Here is a 17,270-nt window from a genome sequence, read left to right as displayed (position 1 = left end):
GTTCCATGCTAACCATCTCCAATGATTCCATATTAGCCATCGGTGTAGTTTAACATGATAGGAAATTCAAATTCGAGATCAAATCCAACGATTCCATACAAAACATCGGTGTAGTTTAACATGATAGTAAATGCAATTACCAACTCACAACTCACCAATCAAAAACCAAAAATTACCATTCACCAGTTTACCATTGGTTCGCCAATAAATAATTAAATATACGCCTTCCTTTCATGGCGGTAAAAGTAAACCGTCAAAACTCGTAACTCCACATCACACAAGCAAGTTTGGCAAACGCAACAAACTTTTTGAATCAGTTGGGGAATCGGACACCGCCCCTGAAACGACGACGTCGACTCGAACCTCCAGCCTTTCGCCGGAACGCCGTTCCGATATTCAATGTCGACCTCTTCGCTATCACCTCAAACTTTCGGATTGCCGTGGCCCGATCTCAACGACGGCTTGTCATACAACGACGTCGTTAAACCCTCCGATTCCGGTACTTCTCTCTTTCTCTCTTCTTCTTCTTCTCTGCGTATTCCGAACGTAGCTGAATCGCTTAACATCGACGCTTTGAACTTGTGTGAATTTACAGAATTGACACTGATAGAGTTCTACTCTAGCAAATACAAGAGCTCAGCTCCGTTGCAAGGGTAAGAAGTTGTTCATCTTTCTTCAAGTTGTGTTGATTATGATTGCTTCGAATTCGAAGAAGCTGTGTTTGCTTGAACAATTGATTTTGAATTTGAACTGATAGTGGAGCAGTTGGCTGCAGAGAATCCGAAACGGACAGGTTCGAATATTTTCGAAATCATGGAGAGTTTGTTGTGAGAAATGAACATCTGCTTTGGAAATTCACAGCTTTGCTTTGTTGGTGTACAGATAACAGTTGATGGAGAAGTAGTTAGAGATTCGAATACGATTCTCAGGTGTTATTTTTTGTGTGGATACTGTTGTTTCTATGCTGCGCATGCTCCTTGTGCATAAAGCAAGATTCTTATGTGTGTTTTTCTTAATGTAATGCATTTGGTTAGGGTTGGTTCGGAATTGGTCTATCATAGGCTTGCATGGAGAGAGCCGGATGCGCCATACTTGCTCGAGGTTCTATATGAGGATGATGATATGGTAAATGTCTTAAACCTGTGACAGTTTGCTTCTTTTCGGTTATTATCAGTGATGCTAAACACCTAGGATAAGTATATTCGTGGTTAAGGTAGTGTGAAGTAACTCATGTGATGACAGTTGTGATTGAAAGTACGGAATTTCTGCACTTTAAGAGATTTAGGTCACTGTTATCATTGTGTTTGGTATTATTATATAAATGTTATCATGTAAAGATATGTTTTTGTTTGACTGAATGCTTCAATATGTATATATCTCAATGTATTGTAGCTGATTTTGGAGAATATCCAAGAACATAACGAAATAGAACATGATGAAATCTTGCCAAATTGCCACCTGAGCATTGCCTTGGTAGTAAAGGGATGAGGTGGGTTGGGGTGAGGTAGATCCTTGGTTCAGTTTTATCTGAGCATATCAGATTAGTATTTCAAATTGATCTTTTCTTTTCAAACAATATATTAGCAACCAAATAAAGCATCCTGCGGTTTCTCTGGGATAGAATGTGGTCAGTATTGTTTGATTTCATCCATTTTGATGGTGACTCTGCTTGACATAACATTGCAAACATGTGTTCAGATTGCTTTGAATAAGCCAGGCGGGCTGCAAGTTTTACCTGGAGGTCTTTTTCAGCAACGGACAGTTCTAACACAGCTCCTATGGCGGCAAACTCAGAAGATCCATCACTTAGCATGCCAAGAATCACATCCAGTTCCTGTTCATCGCCTAGGAAGGGGCACTTCAGGTAGCACATAATTTCAAAGCTGGCCTAAATGATGATATCCCTAATTATTTTCTCTTTTCTTTTCAAATCAATGTGCTTAGCTTTTTTAGGCACGGCTGTGGGCATGTTTGAATCAAGGTTACAACCTATGCTCATCAAGAACTTCTGAAATCTTCATAATTAGAGATCTTATGTGCATTGCAACGTAGCGAATAAAAACACATGATTGTTTTATCATTTTGGGTCTCAAAGTTTTGTTGTAGTAATTTATATACATTGTATGCCAGTTGGGTTTCTTTTTTTTTTTTTTTCTTTTTTTTTTGTCGTTTTGATTTCGTTGCAGATATACATTTCGGTGCCAAGTTGTACCATACAAAATAAATGGTTTAGTGATATTTACTACGTCTCTAAGAACCACAAGATCCTTTTATTCAAATACATTCCTCACTTTCCAGTTTTACTGGTCTATCTCCTTTCTATTGTTAATTTACTGACAATAATTGTTATTCTTGATTGTTCTTCTGATTAACTGGTGTAAAATTGTTCCAGGAATACTGCTATGTGCAAAGACGAAGCATGCCAAAACTCAACTTGCAGCATATTTTGCTGATGGGACATCCCATATTGGAGATGACAGGTTAAAGCAATGACATGTTCAATCTCGCTTGAACCTGCTTTTAGTTTTTTATTTTTTATTATATGGTTCAAAATCATGATGAGAAGACATTATTTTATTCACTTTATTTGCAATGACTAATAAGGAAAATCAACAACGCAGTGACACCAACATGAAGCTGCATACAATAAGGAAAATCTCAAAGATATACCGGGCGCTAGTGACCGGGATACTTTGTGAGGACGAGGTAATAAAATCTCATGAGACTCAGTCTGTGTGTGACTGTCTTCATGTGCAATGTTAATGTTGGTATCTCAGAGACCATTTATGTCCCACTGTTTCTATAGCTTCTTTGATCTAAAGTTGCATACTTGGTTTTTAGGCTGTGCTCATCTATGAACCTCATTGTGCAGGGGAAAATGGAACCAAAATAGGTTTTACCAATGTCTAGTCATTTAACCCTAGTTTGGTCAAACTGCCTTGCTATAGCACACATTTTTCATGAAAAAAAAAAATCATTTTTATGTTTTGCTGAGAATTTTTGCGTGGATACTAAAAAAAATGTTACAATGGTACGGGAACCAATCCCAAGGTCTTGTTGTAATTTGTTTATGCTGTCTTCTTAGTCAATCTTTATTGCAATTATTTATGCAACAGATTGTGGGATGTAACAGGTGATTGTTAAGCAACCAATTGGAACTGTGCGATATCCTGGTGTGGCTAAAGGGCTGTATGTTGCTTCTCCCACAGGTTTATCCCTCTCTCATCTGTTGAGTAGCTTATATATCTGTAAGAGACATCCAGTTGTTCATCATGATTCTAAAAGATAGCCGGTGATCATTTAGTCATGCCACTGTTTTCTTGCACCAGTCAGCATCTGTATTGAGTTCTTGGTTTTTATCAACTCATGTTCGGGAAACACCTGATTTTCATCAAATTATCAATACCCCATCATACTTACCCCTTTGTTATATTCTTTTACTTTACCAGGAAAACCAGCTCTGAGCAAAGTAGAAGTTCTTGAGAGGGACATACAGAAAAATCACACAATCGTACAGGTACCCCAATTTTTACCAATTTTAAACTTCAGGATATACAAGACAAAAGGACTTAAAATTTCATATATTCTTCTCTGTTGTCTATCTGCGTTGTTTCTTGAATGCAAACTTTATCGATGTTCAAATATAACACCATAGTAACAAACAATTGTATCAACAGGAGTCTTTGACAGAAAATAGTGTTTGCAACACCAATCTTGATATTCAAAAGGAATTAATTCCAATTTAAGGTTACAAATACAATAAAAAGTTACCTGAAGTCTATGAGGGGCATAAAATCATGTTAGGTTTAGTTCTGCTCTTTGGATTTAAAGTCCTTACATTAGCATATTGGTATTTTAACAGGTAGAGATTCAGTCAGGGAGACCACATCAAATACGCATTCATCTTTCTTTCATAGGACATCCCTTGCTAGGTAAACTTTTCAATGCCTGGTCACAGGTCAGGTGTCCTCCCAAACCATGCTTCTTAAGATACTTTTGAAATCCTAACATTGGTTCAAAGAGCAGTACGAGTTTGAGACTCATCTATTGCCTTTTAACAGGAGATCTTCTATATGTTGCTGGTGGACAACCAAAGTGCTTGGGATCTGACTTTGTAGATGAAAGTTTTGCAGATGACGGGTAAGGATATGCTATAACTGATAAACCAGGTTTTTGCTGGTTTTTTTTCCTGTCATTTCTTTCTTGCTATGTTGTTGGATGGGCAACAACTGTCCTGTTGTTGATCTGAAGGTGATCAGAGTATGATCTATAGTTTAGCTTGTTTGATGGAGAATGATAGCTACCTAGAAAACTGGTATTTTAGTGATGGAGAATGATAGTTACCAAGAAAACTGGTATTGTAGTGATTCCCAAGTTCTAAGATTGATGTCAGCAAAAGATGGCCAAACATCAGTCATCAGTATTGTTCAGTCAATGGATTCTATAGTATCGGCTGTTTCTTGAACTAATTAGTCTAAAACCTTAGCGAAGTGGTTTTTGATGAGATTTAGGTTTCGTAGTGATGTTTCATTAAACATAAAAGCCTTGTCAACAACAAAGTTGAAGTTGGCATGGTATCCTTTTTGTGGAGGAATGAACCGCTGAAATTGAGAAAAGAAGATGAAGATGTAGTGACTCCCAATTTGAGTTATTCTTCAAGTTACATTATCCTTTACATTTCATGCAGAGGGTTCAAGAGGCCTACGAAGCCTGTTCCTGGAGATTGTGGTTATAACTTGCATGCTCATCAAGTGGTTCTCTCTCACCCATCATCCAATGAGGTAATTGATAAATAGCATTTACATACCGAGTCCAGGCAAAATCTTGAATAATACATACATGTGCCTGAAAGTCATCCTTTAGGTTGATCAATATCAGAGTCTCCACAAGGAGAGGTATGTTTTCATCATCATTAAGTTCTCATGTTATCTCAGGTAATCAAAATTACAGCACCTCTCCCACTTGTCCTTCGGACTCGAGAAGAAATCGAAGAACTCAGTAGCGTTATGTGATGCATACAAAAGGAAACAGAACTTGAGTGAACTATTTTCAACAGTAGGGCAAAAGCTATTGAGGAATGATTTATAATTGAATATCTGTATTTTAACCTGAATTTTTGCCTTGCAATGCCAGTGGATGGTGAAAGGTGAAGGATTTATTAGCAGAAGAATTTAAGTCTCTGATATAAAGAACAGAAAGGGTATTGGATTTTTGGTAACCAGGTCAAATATCGGTGTAGGCAAAGAGACACCAGGTAAGAGCTCATAAACTGAATAATCTTTTCCCAACTTCAACTTTTGCAGTTTATTTTTCTGTATTTTGATAAAATACAACAAATACAAAGCTGCTGCAATATTACAAGCACCTAAAGCATTTTACCAAAAAGAACTGCCCTACCTTGTCACTAAATGAACAAACGCAAAAACTATTATACAGGACACAGCAAATAAAGGAATTTGCCGCTGAGGACCCGTTTCTCAAGGCCCTCAGGCACATCTACTACCTCCCTATGTCACCCTTACCTCTCCACGACTCCTCCTCCCTGATGATGCTCCCCTGCCCTCCATACTGTTCCGTTTTCGCATAGTGCATTCTTATGGCAGCCACAGGATCTGAAACACCTGTGCATGGTCCTCCTACCATAATTCCCCCTCTCCCTACCACATTCATTCCGGCAATCCCCCTTCCTTGCTGCTGTAAACTTGATTCAAACCCATTTCGTCTTGAAACATCAAATATGTCTTGCCTCTGCTTCACATCTACTGTAAATGGTGGCACTTTAGCACCACCATCACGATGCCTACTGAACACCTGATGATAATCAACAATTCCACTACTGCTGCTGCTACTAATTTCCCTTGAAGGAAAAACTGATGCACCATTTACATGGCCCTCATTGTTCCTAACTGCCTGCAATGGTTTCTGTTCCAATTTGGACGAGGATGTAGGAAAGTTACCAAAAGCTGCAGGGTACTTGGCAAGCAAGATGGCCGAATCAGGAAAAGATGGATGCCCATTTTGTACTTTGTTCCCTTCCCAAAAGCTGTAACTCCTCCTGGGAACATTCTCAAGGCCAGCATAATTACTACTATCAAACTTCAGGACGCCAGAGTTTCCATCTAAGTTATGATGCCCGCTGAATTTTAAGTTAGATGACTTGTTGCTTAAATTATGGATATTGGACCCCTTTTCTTCATTCTCCTGGATACTGGAACTGGACTTGGAGGTATTGGTGAGTATCTTACCGAACAGTTTCACATCACCATTCCTGCTCGGTTTATCCGTATCTGATGAACTCCATGAATGGGCTTTTGTAGTATCAGTTCGGCGCTCTATCTTTTGATGCACAAGTGGAAAATCCTGAGAACTTCGGGGTTTGCAGTTACCAAACTGAAGAAGGCAATCTTTTGGCCCGTCTGGCTTTGAAAGGTTTCGTACTTCAGATAAGTTACCAGAACTGATGTGCCCATTGATCCCTTTCTTCGTCGCCATGTGCAATGGATAACCCCTAAGAACATGGGCTGGATCAATATTTGTCAATACTGGAAGACCAGGCAAGTGCTTGTGACAATCATCTCCACCAACAGATAAGGACTGCTTATCTCTACCCTCCTGCAGATCTGATGTTGATGACAACCTATCTTGGTTAATGGCTTTCCCATATTCAACTACAGCAGAATTTTCCGGCACTGAAATTGCAGTAGCAAGAAGATTCTCATGTGACAATGAATTGACAGACGACTTTTGCATAGAATTCAACTCAACCGACACTTGATGCAGGCACTCAGCAGCCAAACCTGAACAGGAACCTTCAGCAGCCATGTCAGAAGCACTGCCACTAGAATTAGAATCATTTGCTGAAACTTGTAAGCCACATCCACTTGTATCTGTATTGCATCTTTCACCTTGTCCCTCCAATTTAGGTAGGTCAGAGCTGATTCCCTCACCAATGAGCGACTCTGCAACCAAACTTCTCTTTTCAGCCACATTATCTCTCACAGCATCTGCATCAGCAGAAAATGCTTCACTTCTCTGGGCAGGCACCGACTCGGACAGTCTGTCACCAACATCCATGATGTTGGTGACATCATTAAAAACTACCTCAGGCCTATCTTCCATCTGGAGTGCATCAGAAGATTTGAGAGCCTTGTTATCTAGATGGTCAACTTCTCCCTTCACATTGTTTTCCACTGATCCCAGTGGATCACATTTCAAATTAATGGTCTCTTCAGGATCAGAGTCTTCATGATCCATGTCCATAACAGACAATGGCAAGTCCTCATTCATTTCACAACCCGACTTATCAATGGAAATACCAGAACCAGTTTCCACAACGCAGGCATCTTCAGTATCACTCCCACCTCCATTAGCATCATCAACAATAGAAGCTCCTTCATTTCCACGCCGAGGATGTACCAAATCAAGCCCAAGGCACTTCCGAGCCTTACTAAAGAAAACCTTGCATTGATTCTGGGACCTCGTTCTTACACATCGTGAGATCATAGCAAAGTCCTTACCATGGGATGACACTGCCTGTATAAAGCTAGACTTCTCCTCATCTGTCCAATCAGAAGGATCCATTTCACCACAACTCTCATCTGAACATGTCTCATCATCAACACTTTGCATAACATCAGGTGTCAAAGGTCGTCTTACTAGTGAATCAACTTTCTGGCACTTCCATTCCCGGCAACCGTCACCAGGATCAATGGAACTAGTGATGCAAGAACTGACAGCCTCGGACGACAGAGACCCACAGATACCTGCTAAAACATCAGCAGCAGCTGTTTCTCTCTCATTCCCAATAACATCAAAAGTGCACGACCTTTCAACAGTCACATCTTCACTCTGTGATATCTTCATATTCTTGTAACCTCCTAAAATTAAACGCCCAGTCCGGTTTCTTGTACTGCCATCAGCCTGAGCTGCCATCACAGAAGCAGCACCAAGAATATCAAGGGAAGCAGCATTCACCTCACGATTCCATTTTGTCCCAGGGTTAATCATGTAGGTATTGGCAGAGGACTTTCCTAGTTTAGAGATATCAGGCTTCTTCTTTGCTTTCTGAAAAGCAACAGATTTGTGATGCTTGTAGTAGAACTCAACACAGTCAGCAGTTGTCTTGTGGTCGAAAAAAGAGGCGATCTTTTTAAAATCTTTCCCAAAGACCACCAACTTTTCTATGAAAGCTTCTTTTTCTTCTGGTGTCCAAGGGTTAATCAAAGCCCTTTCCTTCTCAACAGCGCAGGGATCTTCAACTAAGCCATTACTAGAAACAAACCTTGTCACAATCTTCTCCTTCTTGTCCAAAATTAAGGCTGGCATCTTCAATGAATTCCTATAAAGCTTGACTTGGGAATCACAGAGCACCTTGTTAGCAAACTTCTCAACCTCTTTAGTAGGAACCAGGCTCAAATTTCCTGCTGCGAAAAAAAAAAATTAAAATCCATGTTAAAGAAATTGTTTCGCCAAATCATTATTACAAAAACATTGAATCAATTATTTATCATATATACAATGATCAGTTGCAGTAATACAGGAAATAATATAAAAGACCATCACTCCAGAGAACAAAGCTGACTCAGGCCAACATAGACAGTGCATGAATCAACAGAGTATCACCATTCAACATAAAATTCTACCATCCAATATGAATCATCGAATGTTTATCTACAGAAACCATTAAGACCGATTCAATTACTCTCACCCTTTAACATGTACACCACTACCATCCAATGTAAAACAACACTTGCCAAAAACCATAGATAAGAACAACTTTTGCTAAGATTACAGGTCACAGAATATTCATTAGACCGACACAATGCAGGCACCAACAACCCAGCATAGACATATCACTACATTTTCACAATGCATATTCAAGCTTGTGAGCAAAGAAAATTAAAACATCCACAAATTTTACCAACAAATACTAATTTTTCTATCTTTCTTTTATCCCTAAATTGCTTATTGACAACCAGCCAACATGCAGAAGTATATACGTCAGCCTCATTGAATCATCTTTTGATCAACCGGTGTTACTATAGAGCCTCACTCAAGTCTGTATTCTGTATACCCAGATTCATACCACTGTGGTATGATGTCTTTACTCCTTTGCCACACTTCTGTCCAAGCAATGCCCAACCAACCTACCCAAACCTAGAAAAATAATTACCAACAGAACATAGGGTGTCTACTGCCTGAACATAGGGTGTCTACTGCCTGTAGAGCTGAGCTTACAATAAAGAAAAATATCTCTTCCATACATACACGGTTTACCATAGCCCTAGACCTAGTTATCTACCTGTCAATGGAAGAGGAACTGAAGTTTAAAAAATGAAGAACTAGCCACCTAGACAACCAAATTGTCTTGAAAGAGTGGTTGAGGAGACGGTAAAAATTGGACTCACGCAGAAAGGACTACAGCATATTTCTCTAGTATGGTGAGTCTTACTTCTGGCTCTTCCATTTAGAAACCCAACTTGTTTCCATTCTTTAACCAGCATATGTTAAATGCTCGACTCTAGGTATTTTGCCTCCTGATTTTTAGCCCCACCCACAGGTTTTTCAAAAGAACACTCCACTGACAAACATGTGAGCCTCCGTGTACAGTTATAATTTCAAGCTCTTAACTGTTAATGTATAATACATGAATTGGCTTACCCCTATTCGCCGTTATGATTAATAAATTTGATTTTAAAACAAAATGGACAAAAAGTTTCATATGTGGTTTATGTGATGAGTGGAATTCAATTGCTTTTCATCGTTTTTATGGCACCACAGTACAAAAAAACCTCAACAATATAAGGTAGAGAAAACACTTGCAAAAACAAAGGGGAATGGATTCTTACCAGGTGTAGAAAAACGGGAGCGAATGGAAGAGCGATGCTTTTGGTTCCCATTGGTGGTGTTCCGCAATCCTAAATCACATTTTTTGTGAGATTTTGGACGATATTTTCGCTCTGAAAACAAACGGACGTCTTCCTTCCACAATTGCTGATGAGCCTTATATTTTAAGGTTATGACTCTCTCCATAAACCTTAAACGCCGCTTCCTTGCTTTGAACTTCTCTTTGATCAATGAATCATTCTTCCATGATGAGGAAATACCAAGTCCCGAAATATCAACTCCACAGTTATCTTTGGGCAACAGCTTATTAAATATGTCAGACGCTCTATTTGCAGATTCTTTATTGGAAGAAAATATAGAATCACATAATGTATCTACTACACCAGCACAAAGATCCAAACCATCAGAAACAGGTGTAACTATCTCACTAACTAAAAGCATTCTACTATTTCCATGCACAGACAGGTCACTTTTTTCTTCATCTTTACCAGCCACTAAGCATTCTACATCCCTTTCAGCCGTTTGAACTAGGTCCTGGTTCTCAGCACAACCACTTGGATTCCCCATATCAGATGAAGCCACCTTCAACAAAGGTAACTGTTCAACAAATTTTGACGTTGCTGTTCCAGGACTATCCATATCTTGATCCTTAACACCACAGGACTCTCCCTGTTCTCCATTACCAAGGGCCAACTTCTGTGGATCTGTATCCTCAGAAGAAAAAATTTGCAATGGAGCAGGTCTGGTGATCAAATTTTTGGCAGTAGCGTGTTCTTTGCCAGATTTATCACTCTCCTCAACAGGCAAAGAACTGGAAGCTGCTGCACAGCTGTCCCTAGAATCAGAGTTCAATATCTTCAGTTTGTTTTCAAGCAAATCAATTTCTGATTCAGTCACCTCCAATACTTTTGAAATATCACCTTTCCATATAAGCAACTTGTTCATTGCAGTAGGTCTCATTGTACTAGAATCCATGGGACTTGGATCATCAGACTGGAGCAATTCATGTAATGATGAGGTAACATTAGCTAGGGAATTATAATCCAGCTTTTCTAATTTGAACGAAAATCCCTCTTGATGACTCTGAAGCTCAGGACCAGGAGAACGATATAAATTACTATCATTATCAACACCGGCTGCCTTGCCAAATGGTTTCTCTTCAACACCTGTTTAAACAATGAAAATATTAATATGACGAAAACTGTCTGAATATATAAAGGGAAGACTATTGACACACACACAACTATATGAAAAAGAAATAAAGACAAGACAGTGATTAACTTTTACAGAAAATACACCTGACAATGCAAGTTACAAAATTTCGGTGTCAAGCTGCATTATATCCATCACTTCTTTACTCTTATACGGACTTTTATCTGAATATTTACAAACGACTATATATGTGTATGTGCATGGAGGTGTGTGTAAGAGCCAAGTAAGTCAAACTTCATCGGTCTGCAGGCACTCCCCGTACCAACAAACAACAACTCAATGATCATGTGTAAACAATGGACCAAAAGAAAAACTTCCCATAACAGTCAAGGAGACGATTTCATCTCCCAACTTCAGGTAACTGACATCAAAATCACAAGCATCTTATATTACATTTCAGACGACTTGCATTGAATAGAAATCAGTAAGTAAATGGCAGCATAACGGTTCTAATGAAAGATCCCAATCTCGTAGAATATCATTCTATGTCTGTTCAAATAGTAAGAAAAGCAAAAATGTACCTGGAGAGGAACTGCAAGCAACAGAGGATGGAGTTGCAGGAGATGCACAATCCGAAAGCATCGTAACTCTGGGGCTTTTATCGGCCAAGTGTGAACTGAAAGATTGGACAGGTTCCATATTACCAACAGGACAGACAGCCCCATCTTTGTTCATGATAACATCAGCCGGGTCAACTTTCTTTTTCTCATACTTTGCCAGTCCCTCACCCCATCCAAGGCGTGGCTTTTTCCTAGAATTCGTCTCCTCTGATGGTGCAGCAGATGTCACACAGGCAGTAGCATCCCCTGAAGGAGACTGCACCGGAGTTGCATTTTTCGGCTGCGACTCAGTCTTTGCTTCACTGGAATCTATGGCCCCAATGCTTTTCGAACTACTTGAGTGGCTGAAACCTGAACCACGTGAAGACATGCTTCCAGACCGTGACCATTTAAGATGCCTCCAATCCATTGAGCCCAGGGAATTCTCTTTATCACATTTCTGGCCAGCAGCTATACCATTGGAACCACCCGTCCTATCAAGGTGGTCTTTCAACTGAATCTGATCCCATGTGCTCCCAAAGTCAGAATGCGGATTAGATGAGTATGTCATATTATCATCCTGAGGCCTTTGTTCATTATTCATATCATTTGGCCTCCCGGGGGTGTTGGGAGACAGACTGCTGGTTTCCCAAGAATGTCCTTTACAGTCCCTCTGGTTATAAGACCCTCTACTATCCCTACCATTCCTGCCATACCGTCCCTCTCCACGTGAAAACGACGGCCGGAAGCTCTCATCCTCCAGCATCTTCTCGTTGGACCGAGAAGATGCATATCCATGACCAGAATCATCCGAAAACATGTGCCAACCACCCTGTTTACCATGACCTTCATAAAATAATCGAACAAAAAGGTAAGAAAAAAAATCAAAAAGTCAATAGAAACCAATCCAAACTATTTTCCAAGAAAAAATCAAAAGAGATAAACTACATATCATTCAATCACAGATCCCCAAATTCACAGATCTAAATATACTCATGAAAGCCTATCTAACCAATCCCCAAAAATACACTAACAACAACATCGTCCATAATCAGCAGTACTGAATCAACAGAATCACACCAAAAAAAAAAACCGATTGACGGTGCAAACAACCCGGCTCAATTCGAACTCTGGCAAACCCATAAAACCCAAACCAATCAGAAAACCACAACCCCAAATCAGTGCCAAACAACCCTAAATCTAAACATCAACAAAAAAAAACCTAACTGAAAAGAACAAACCACACGTACCTGGCGGTCTGCGAAACTCGGCGGACTGCCAGCGGTTGTTGAACTCCCTCGGCGCGTGATGAGGCGAGTCCCTCCATCGCGCCACCGGTCCCAGCGACTCCGACCTCTCGTGCTTCCTCTCCTTCAAGAACTCCTTCCGATCCCACGACAATGGTTCTGGCGGCATCAAAACCAACCCAATTGCATGGGCAGCCACACCCTCCCCTAACCTATTCACACCGCAACCACCGCCGCCTCCCAGATCCCTCCTCCCTCACAAAGTTGCCGCCTTTATATAATAATATATAAAATCTCTCCCTACACCCAAACACAGCTCACATCAATCCCCAATCCAAACGCCACCGTCATCCCCCACCGCCGCACCAAAGCCTAGGGCTTTCCGCAAACAACAGAAAACCAATAACAAAAAACAAACAAATCCTCACCGCCGCGGCAGCCGCTGCCGTCTGGTTGTCCCGGCTAGGGTTTCGGACTCAGATCGAGAACGAGCTTAGTGAAAGCCGAGATAGACAGATAGATAGATTCTTCTTCTAGGGCTTGCGGTGGCTTTTGGCCTTCTTCTTCTTCCTTCTCTCTTCTCTGCAAAATTTGGGTTTGGCTTTCTCTCTCTAAGAAAATCTGCCTGTGGGGCGAGAAAGTGAGATAAGGGACAAAGAGACTGCTGGGGCTACGGATCTCAACCTCCCCTTATTAATTCTATTTCAATCTCCTTTCGCGTCCGTAATATTATTATTTATAAAAACAAATTTGAAAAAAAAAAATGAAATTATTAATTTATTTTTTCTTTTTATTAGTAGAGGTTCTACTTTCCCCTATTCTCTCATTATGTCATCAATCAACTTTTTCTTTTTCACTTTGGCCCCCGCGGCTGTTGTCCTCATCGTAAAAACCAAAACTGCCCCTCGTTTTGGGGATTATCTACGGCACCAAAAAAGGGTCGGGTACGCCCGCAAGTATTTTGGGTGTGAAATGACGGGGTTAGCCTTGTGAGTTTCCGGAATGACAACAGTGCTGTGTCAGTGTGAGTCGGATGAGTTTGGTTTTGAGGTTTGACTTCTCTTGCTAATGATGAATACTCTAATTTTTTCTTTTTTTTAGTTTATTGACAATTTGTCTGTCTTGGCAATCTGAAAGTGGGTTACATTTGGAAATATTTGATAATGTGGGAATGTATTTGTTGAAAATTGAAACTTGTGTCTTATCCATATGGTTTTAGACTTCTAATTTTTAGTTATTTGTCAAAGAAAATCAATCAAATCAAAAATTATTTTAATCATTTGTTAAACAAAATTATCAATTTTAAAACAATTAAGATCCTCAAATAATAATGATCGATTGGAATGACAATAGATAATGCATATGAGGAATTTTGGGTACACTAAAATTGTAATGGGCAATTAATATGAATGGTTTTGAACATGCTAAAGTAGTACTATTCAAATCTAAATCCAAATTTAATTCTTAAAAAAAAAATCTAAATCCAAATTCAAATATGGAAACATGCCCAATTAATCGATTTATTAAAATTTGCACAACAATCTAACACTAAGAACTTTTACAATATAAAAATAATAATAATTATTAGTGCTCATACATGACTAAAAAGAAACTTTCTAATAAATTCGCATAATCTTCTCCATGTTACACAAATATCATTGTGCCTCGACATAACATTAACCCCGTCTACCAAAACCTATCCAATATCAACGGTCACAAGATGCCATAATGCATCTCATACATATGCTCTTTAATTAGAGTTCTATCACGTACTTCTATGCAGTTTGCATTATGTTAACCTTATATAAGTTGTTTTGCGATAGCTACATAGTTAAAGCATTATTAGTAAAACAGTTGTTTTGCGATAGCTACATAGTTAAAGCATTATTAGTAAAACAGTCATTAAACACTAATTTCAATCGGTATGTATAATTCTCTTTATCCACTGAAATTTGTATGTGAAGATCATTATCTACCATGCACTCACTGATTTCAACATGTGCTCATCTAGACCAGTTGATCATTTCACACTGATGTCTTTTGTTAGAATCTAAATTCTCACAAATTTGTTATAAGTTTAAAAATCAATAGGTTTAAAATCAATGTGCATTGCTACGTTTACTAATAGTGAAGTTAACCTTCGATCTATAAGTTTGTTTGAACTCTTATACTCCTCTACTGTGGAACAATCACCAACCATTATTCCAGACATTACTAAGCACAAAGTTGATAATTATATTCAAAGTACAACAGTAGTGATCGCAATGAAGCAAGCAAGGGATAACTTATCAAAACCTCCAGGAATATAACAAGGCAATTGCGAACCTTCCCTAGCTTCTTGTAATCTCCAAACCAACGTCAAGTCCTTTCTCATATCTTCTGCTATAGAACCTGAAACCTTGTTTCCCATCACACCAGGAAAGCTAGGCTTTCTTGTCAGCCATTATAGGCGCGCCTCAAGTCTCACCGGCAAGCTTCTTGCTTTATTCATCAAAACAAGTTCTGCCCCAGCCAAGTTCAAGTTGATTGAACCAAATTTAGGCTTCTTTGTTTGATTGATTGTGGGGCTCGATCAGATAGGTTCCTAGCCATAGCTTTTTGGCTGGCCATATGGACCATGGTGGAGTTCTTGGGTTGAGAAATAGAGGGTTGATGCTTATCCTGCAAACGAAGAGTCATATGATGCATGATATATATAGGCTTTTTGGAAGCACCTGCCAGCCAATTGTTCTCCCCACAGAACTTTGACGTACAGTATGATTTTATACTTTGCCGACAGAAGGATATACATGACCTTTCCAATTACACGACTGTTGTTTTCTTTTGGAAAAAGAAAATAATACATATCAATCTAGTAAAAAAAACAACATTAAGAAATACGCTTTAAAGATAATATTTATTTATTGAAACATTTAGTTACTACATCGGATTATTAAAATTGACAATGGAACAAAAATAAATTTGTAGCGTTTATGTCAAATCTAAATGAGGATGCTCGTTAATAAGTTATTGTAAGGTAATGATATCCACACAATTAGAGTCTAGAATACATGGATCATTAATTTTAAGCACGCATTTTCTTGGCATTCTTATTGATTACTAGTTATATTTTGGACAAAATACTGTTTACTCCCTATACTTATAGGGTATCAACGTTTCAGTCCCTGACATTTCAATTTCACCTTGATAGTCCTTAAACTCTCTAATTTCACACAAAAGGTCCATGCCGTCAATTTTCCTTCCAAAATTCCGTTTTCTTGCTGACGTGGCACTTTTTTCACACTGAAATGACTATTATACCCTCACCTTCTTCTTTTTTATTATTTATTTATTTATTCTCTCTTTTTTGTTTTTCTTTTCACTTCTTCTTCAGCTCTCTTTCCTCATTCTCTCTCTCTCCCCTCTCCTTCTGCCTCCAAAGAAGCAGCAGCCCAAGAGGCGGAGCTGCAAACCCCAACCACCTTTAACCCGAAAACTCAAACTCAAAGAAACCAACCATGTAATTCGTCAGCGCAGACTTTTTGGCATTGGGAGCCCCGCAATAATCCCAACCGTCAACGACTTCTGGTCCTCCTCCTTGACCACCTCCTCCTCACCGTCCGATTCCTCCTCATCTCCTCTCTCCAGCGCCGCCTCAAGCAGCGCCTTAGCGAGCAGCCTCCGCTTCCTCTCGTCCTCCTCCTCCTTCAAAAACCTCAGCTTTGCTTTATGGGTCTCATCAGCATTTACCAATCTGTCAGCTTTGCTTCTGTACTTCTCGTCCCAAATCGGGTTTTGGGGTTTGGAATCCGAAGCGGCAATGGGTAACTCGTAGAGGGTACTATCGAAGCTGTTTTCGGCGTCGAATTCTGAGGAGGATGGGGTGTGGGTGGGATCGGATTGTTCAGGTTGGGTGGCATAGAAGCTGCGGCAGAGGAGAAGGAAGGTTGGGGATGGAGTGGTGTTGGCGGGTTTGGAAGAGAGGAGCCTCAGGGCTCTCAAAGATTTCATTTTGGTGTTACGGAGCCCAATTTTGGGTGGTGAATTGATTTGGTTTGGGTGCTGCAATTTGTGGTGAATTGATTTGGTTTAGGTGCTCCGATTTGAGGAAGGAAAGGCAGTGGAAGGTGAATTGATTTGGTTTGGGTGTGGTCCGATTTGGTTTGGAGCCGTCATATGGAGAGGGGTGATTGGGAGGGGTGGTGGTGCTTGCCGGCGTGATCGGGATGATGGATGGAAGGAAGGATGGTGGGATGGCTAGCATTTGCTCGGAGCGGCGGGTACGCCGGTGGTGGTGGGACGACGAGGTTTTGGCTTACGAGATGGTGGTAGGTTTTGATCTTATTTCTAAAGCCTGAATGGCTGGGGTTTGCAGCTCCATCTCTTGGGCTGCTGCTACGGCTGCTTCTTTGGAGGCAGAAGGAGAGGGGAGAGAAAGAGAATGAGG

The 17,270-nt window shown here is 39.9% G+C and overlaps 3 protein-coding genes across 6 annotated transcripts; 1 reads left to right on the top strand and 2 right to left on the bottom strand.

The window, feature by feature from the left end:
- The first annotated feature begins 244 nt into the window (after positions 1-244).
- LOC112182448 (RNA pseudouridine synthase 5) lies at positions 245-5,161 on the top strand. 2 transcript variants are annotated; one of them, XM_040518413.1, is made up of 14 exons: positions 245-499; positions 596-653; positions 766-793; positions 883-929; positions 1,062-1,125; positions 1,699-1,864; positions 2,393-2,480; positions 2,622-2,706; positions 3,134-3,209; positions 3,450-3,517; positions 3,863-3,932; positions 4,062-4,140; positions 4,688-4,781; positions 4,935-5,161. In XM_040518413.1, exons 1-14 carry the CDS (start codon positions 400-402, stop codon positions 5,010-5,012), a joined length of 1,101 nt encoding a protein of 366 aa, XP_040374347.1. In that variant the 5' UTR covers positions 245-399; the 3' UTR covers positions 5,013-5,161. The 2 variants fall into 2 exon arrangements, with proteins under 2 accessions (XP_040374347.1, XP_024176710.1); XM_024320942.2 differs by having other exon boundaries at positions 248-499; positions 1,035-1,125.
- A 106-nt stretch (positions 5,162-5,267) lies between these two features.
- On the bottom strand, positions 5,268-13,500 carry LOC112182447. 3 transcript variants are annotated; one of them, XM_040518406.1, is made up of 5 exons: positions 13,273-13,499; positions 12,848-13,144; positions 11,580-12,443; positions 9,849-11,012; positions 5,268-8,423 (listed from the first exon to the last, which is right to left on the bottom strand). In XM_040518406.1, the coding sequence occupies exons 2-5, from the start codon at positions 13,011-13,013 to the stop codon at positions 5,500-5,502; spliced, it is 5,118 nt and encodes a 1,705-aa protein (XP_040374340.1). In that variant the 5' UTR covers positions 13,014-13,144; positions 13,273-13,499; the 3' UTR covers positions 5,268-5,499. The 3 variants fall into 3 exon arrangements, with proteins under 3 accessions (XP_040374340.1, XP_024176708.1, XP_024176707.1); XM_024320940.2 differs by having other exon boundaries at positions 5,268-8,420; positions 12,848-13,500; XM_024320939.2 differs by having other exon boundaries at positions 12,848-13,499.
- Positions 13,501-16,351: 2,851 nt separating this feature from the next.
- Positions 16,352-16,834, bottom strand: LOC112170001 (GTP-binding protein ERG-like). Its single transcript, XM_024307148.1, has one exon. The coding sequence runs from the start codon at positions 16,832-16,834 to the stop codon at positions 16,352-16,354; it is 483 nt and encodes a 160-aa protein (XP_024162916.1).
- Positions 16,835-17,270: the final 436 nt, after the last annotated feature.

This window comes from Rosa chinensis, chromosome 1, assembly GCF_002994745.2.
Source record: "Rosa chinensis cultivar Old Blush chromosome 1, RchiOBHm-V2, whole genome shotgun sequence".
In the NCBI taxonomy this organism is placed as follows: Eukaryota; Viridiplantae; Streptophyta; class Magnoliopsida; order Rosales; family Rosaceae; genus Rosa; species Rosa chinensis.
Note: the sequence above shows the minus strand (reverse complement) of the source record. Positions and strands in the feature narration are given on the sequence as shown.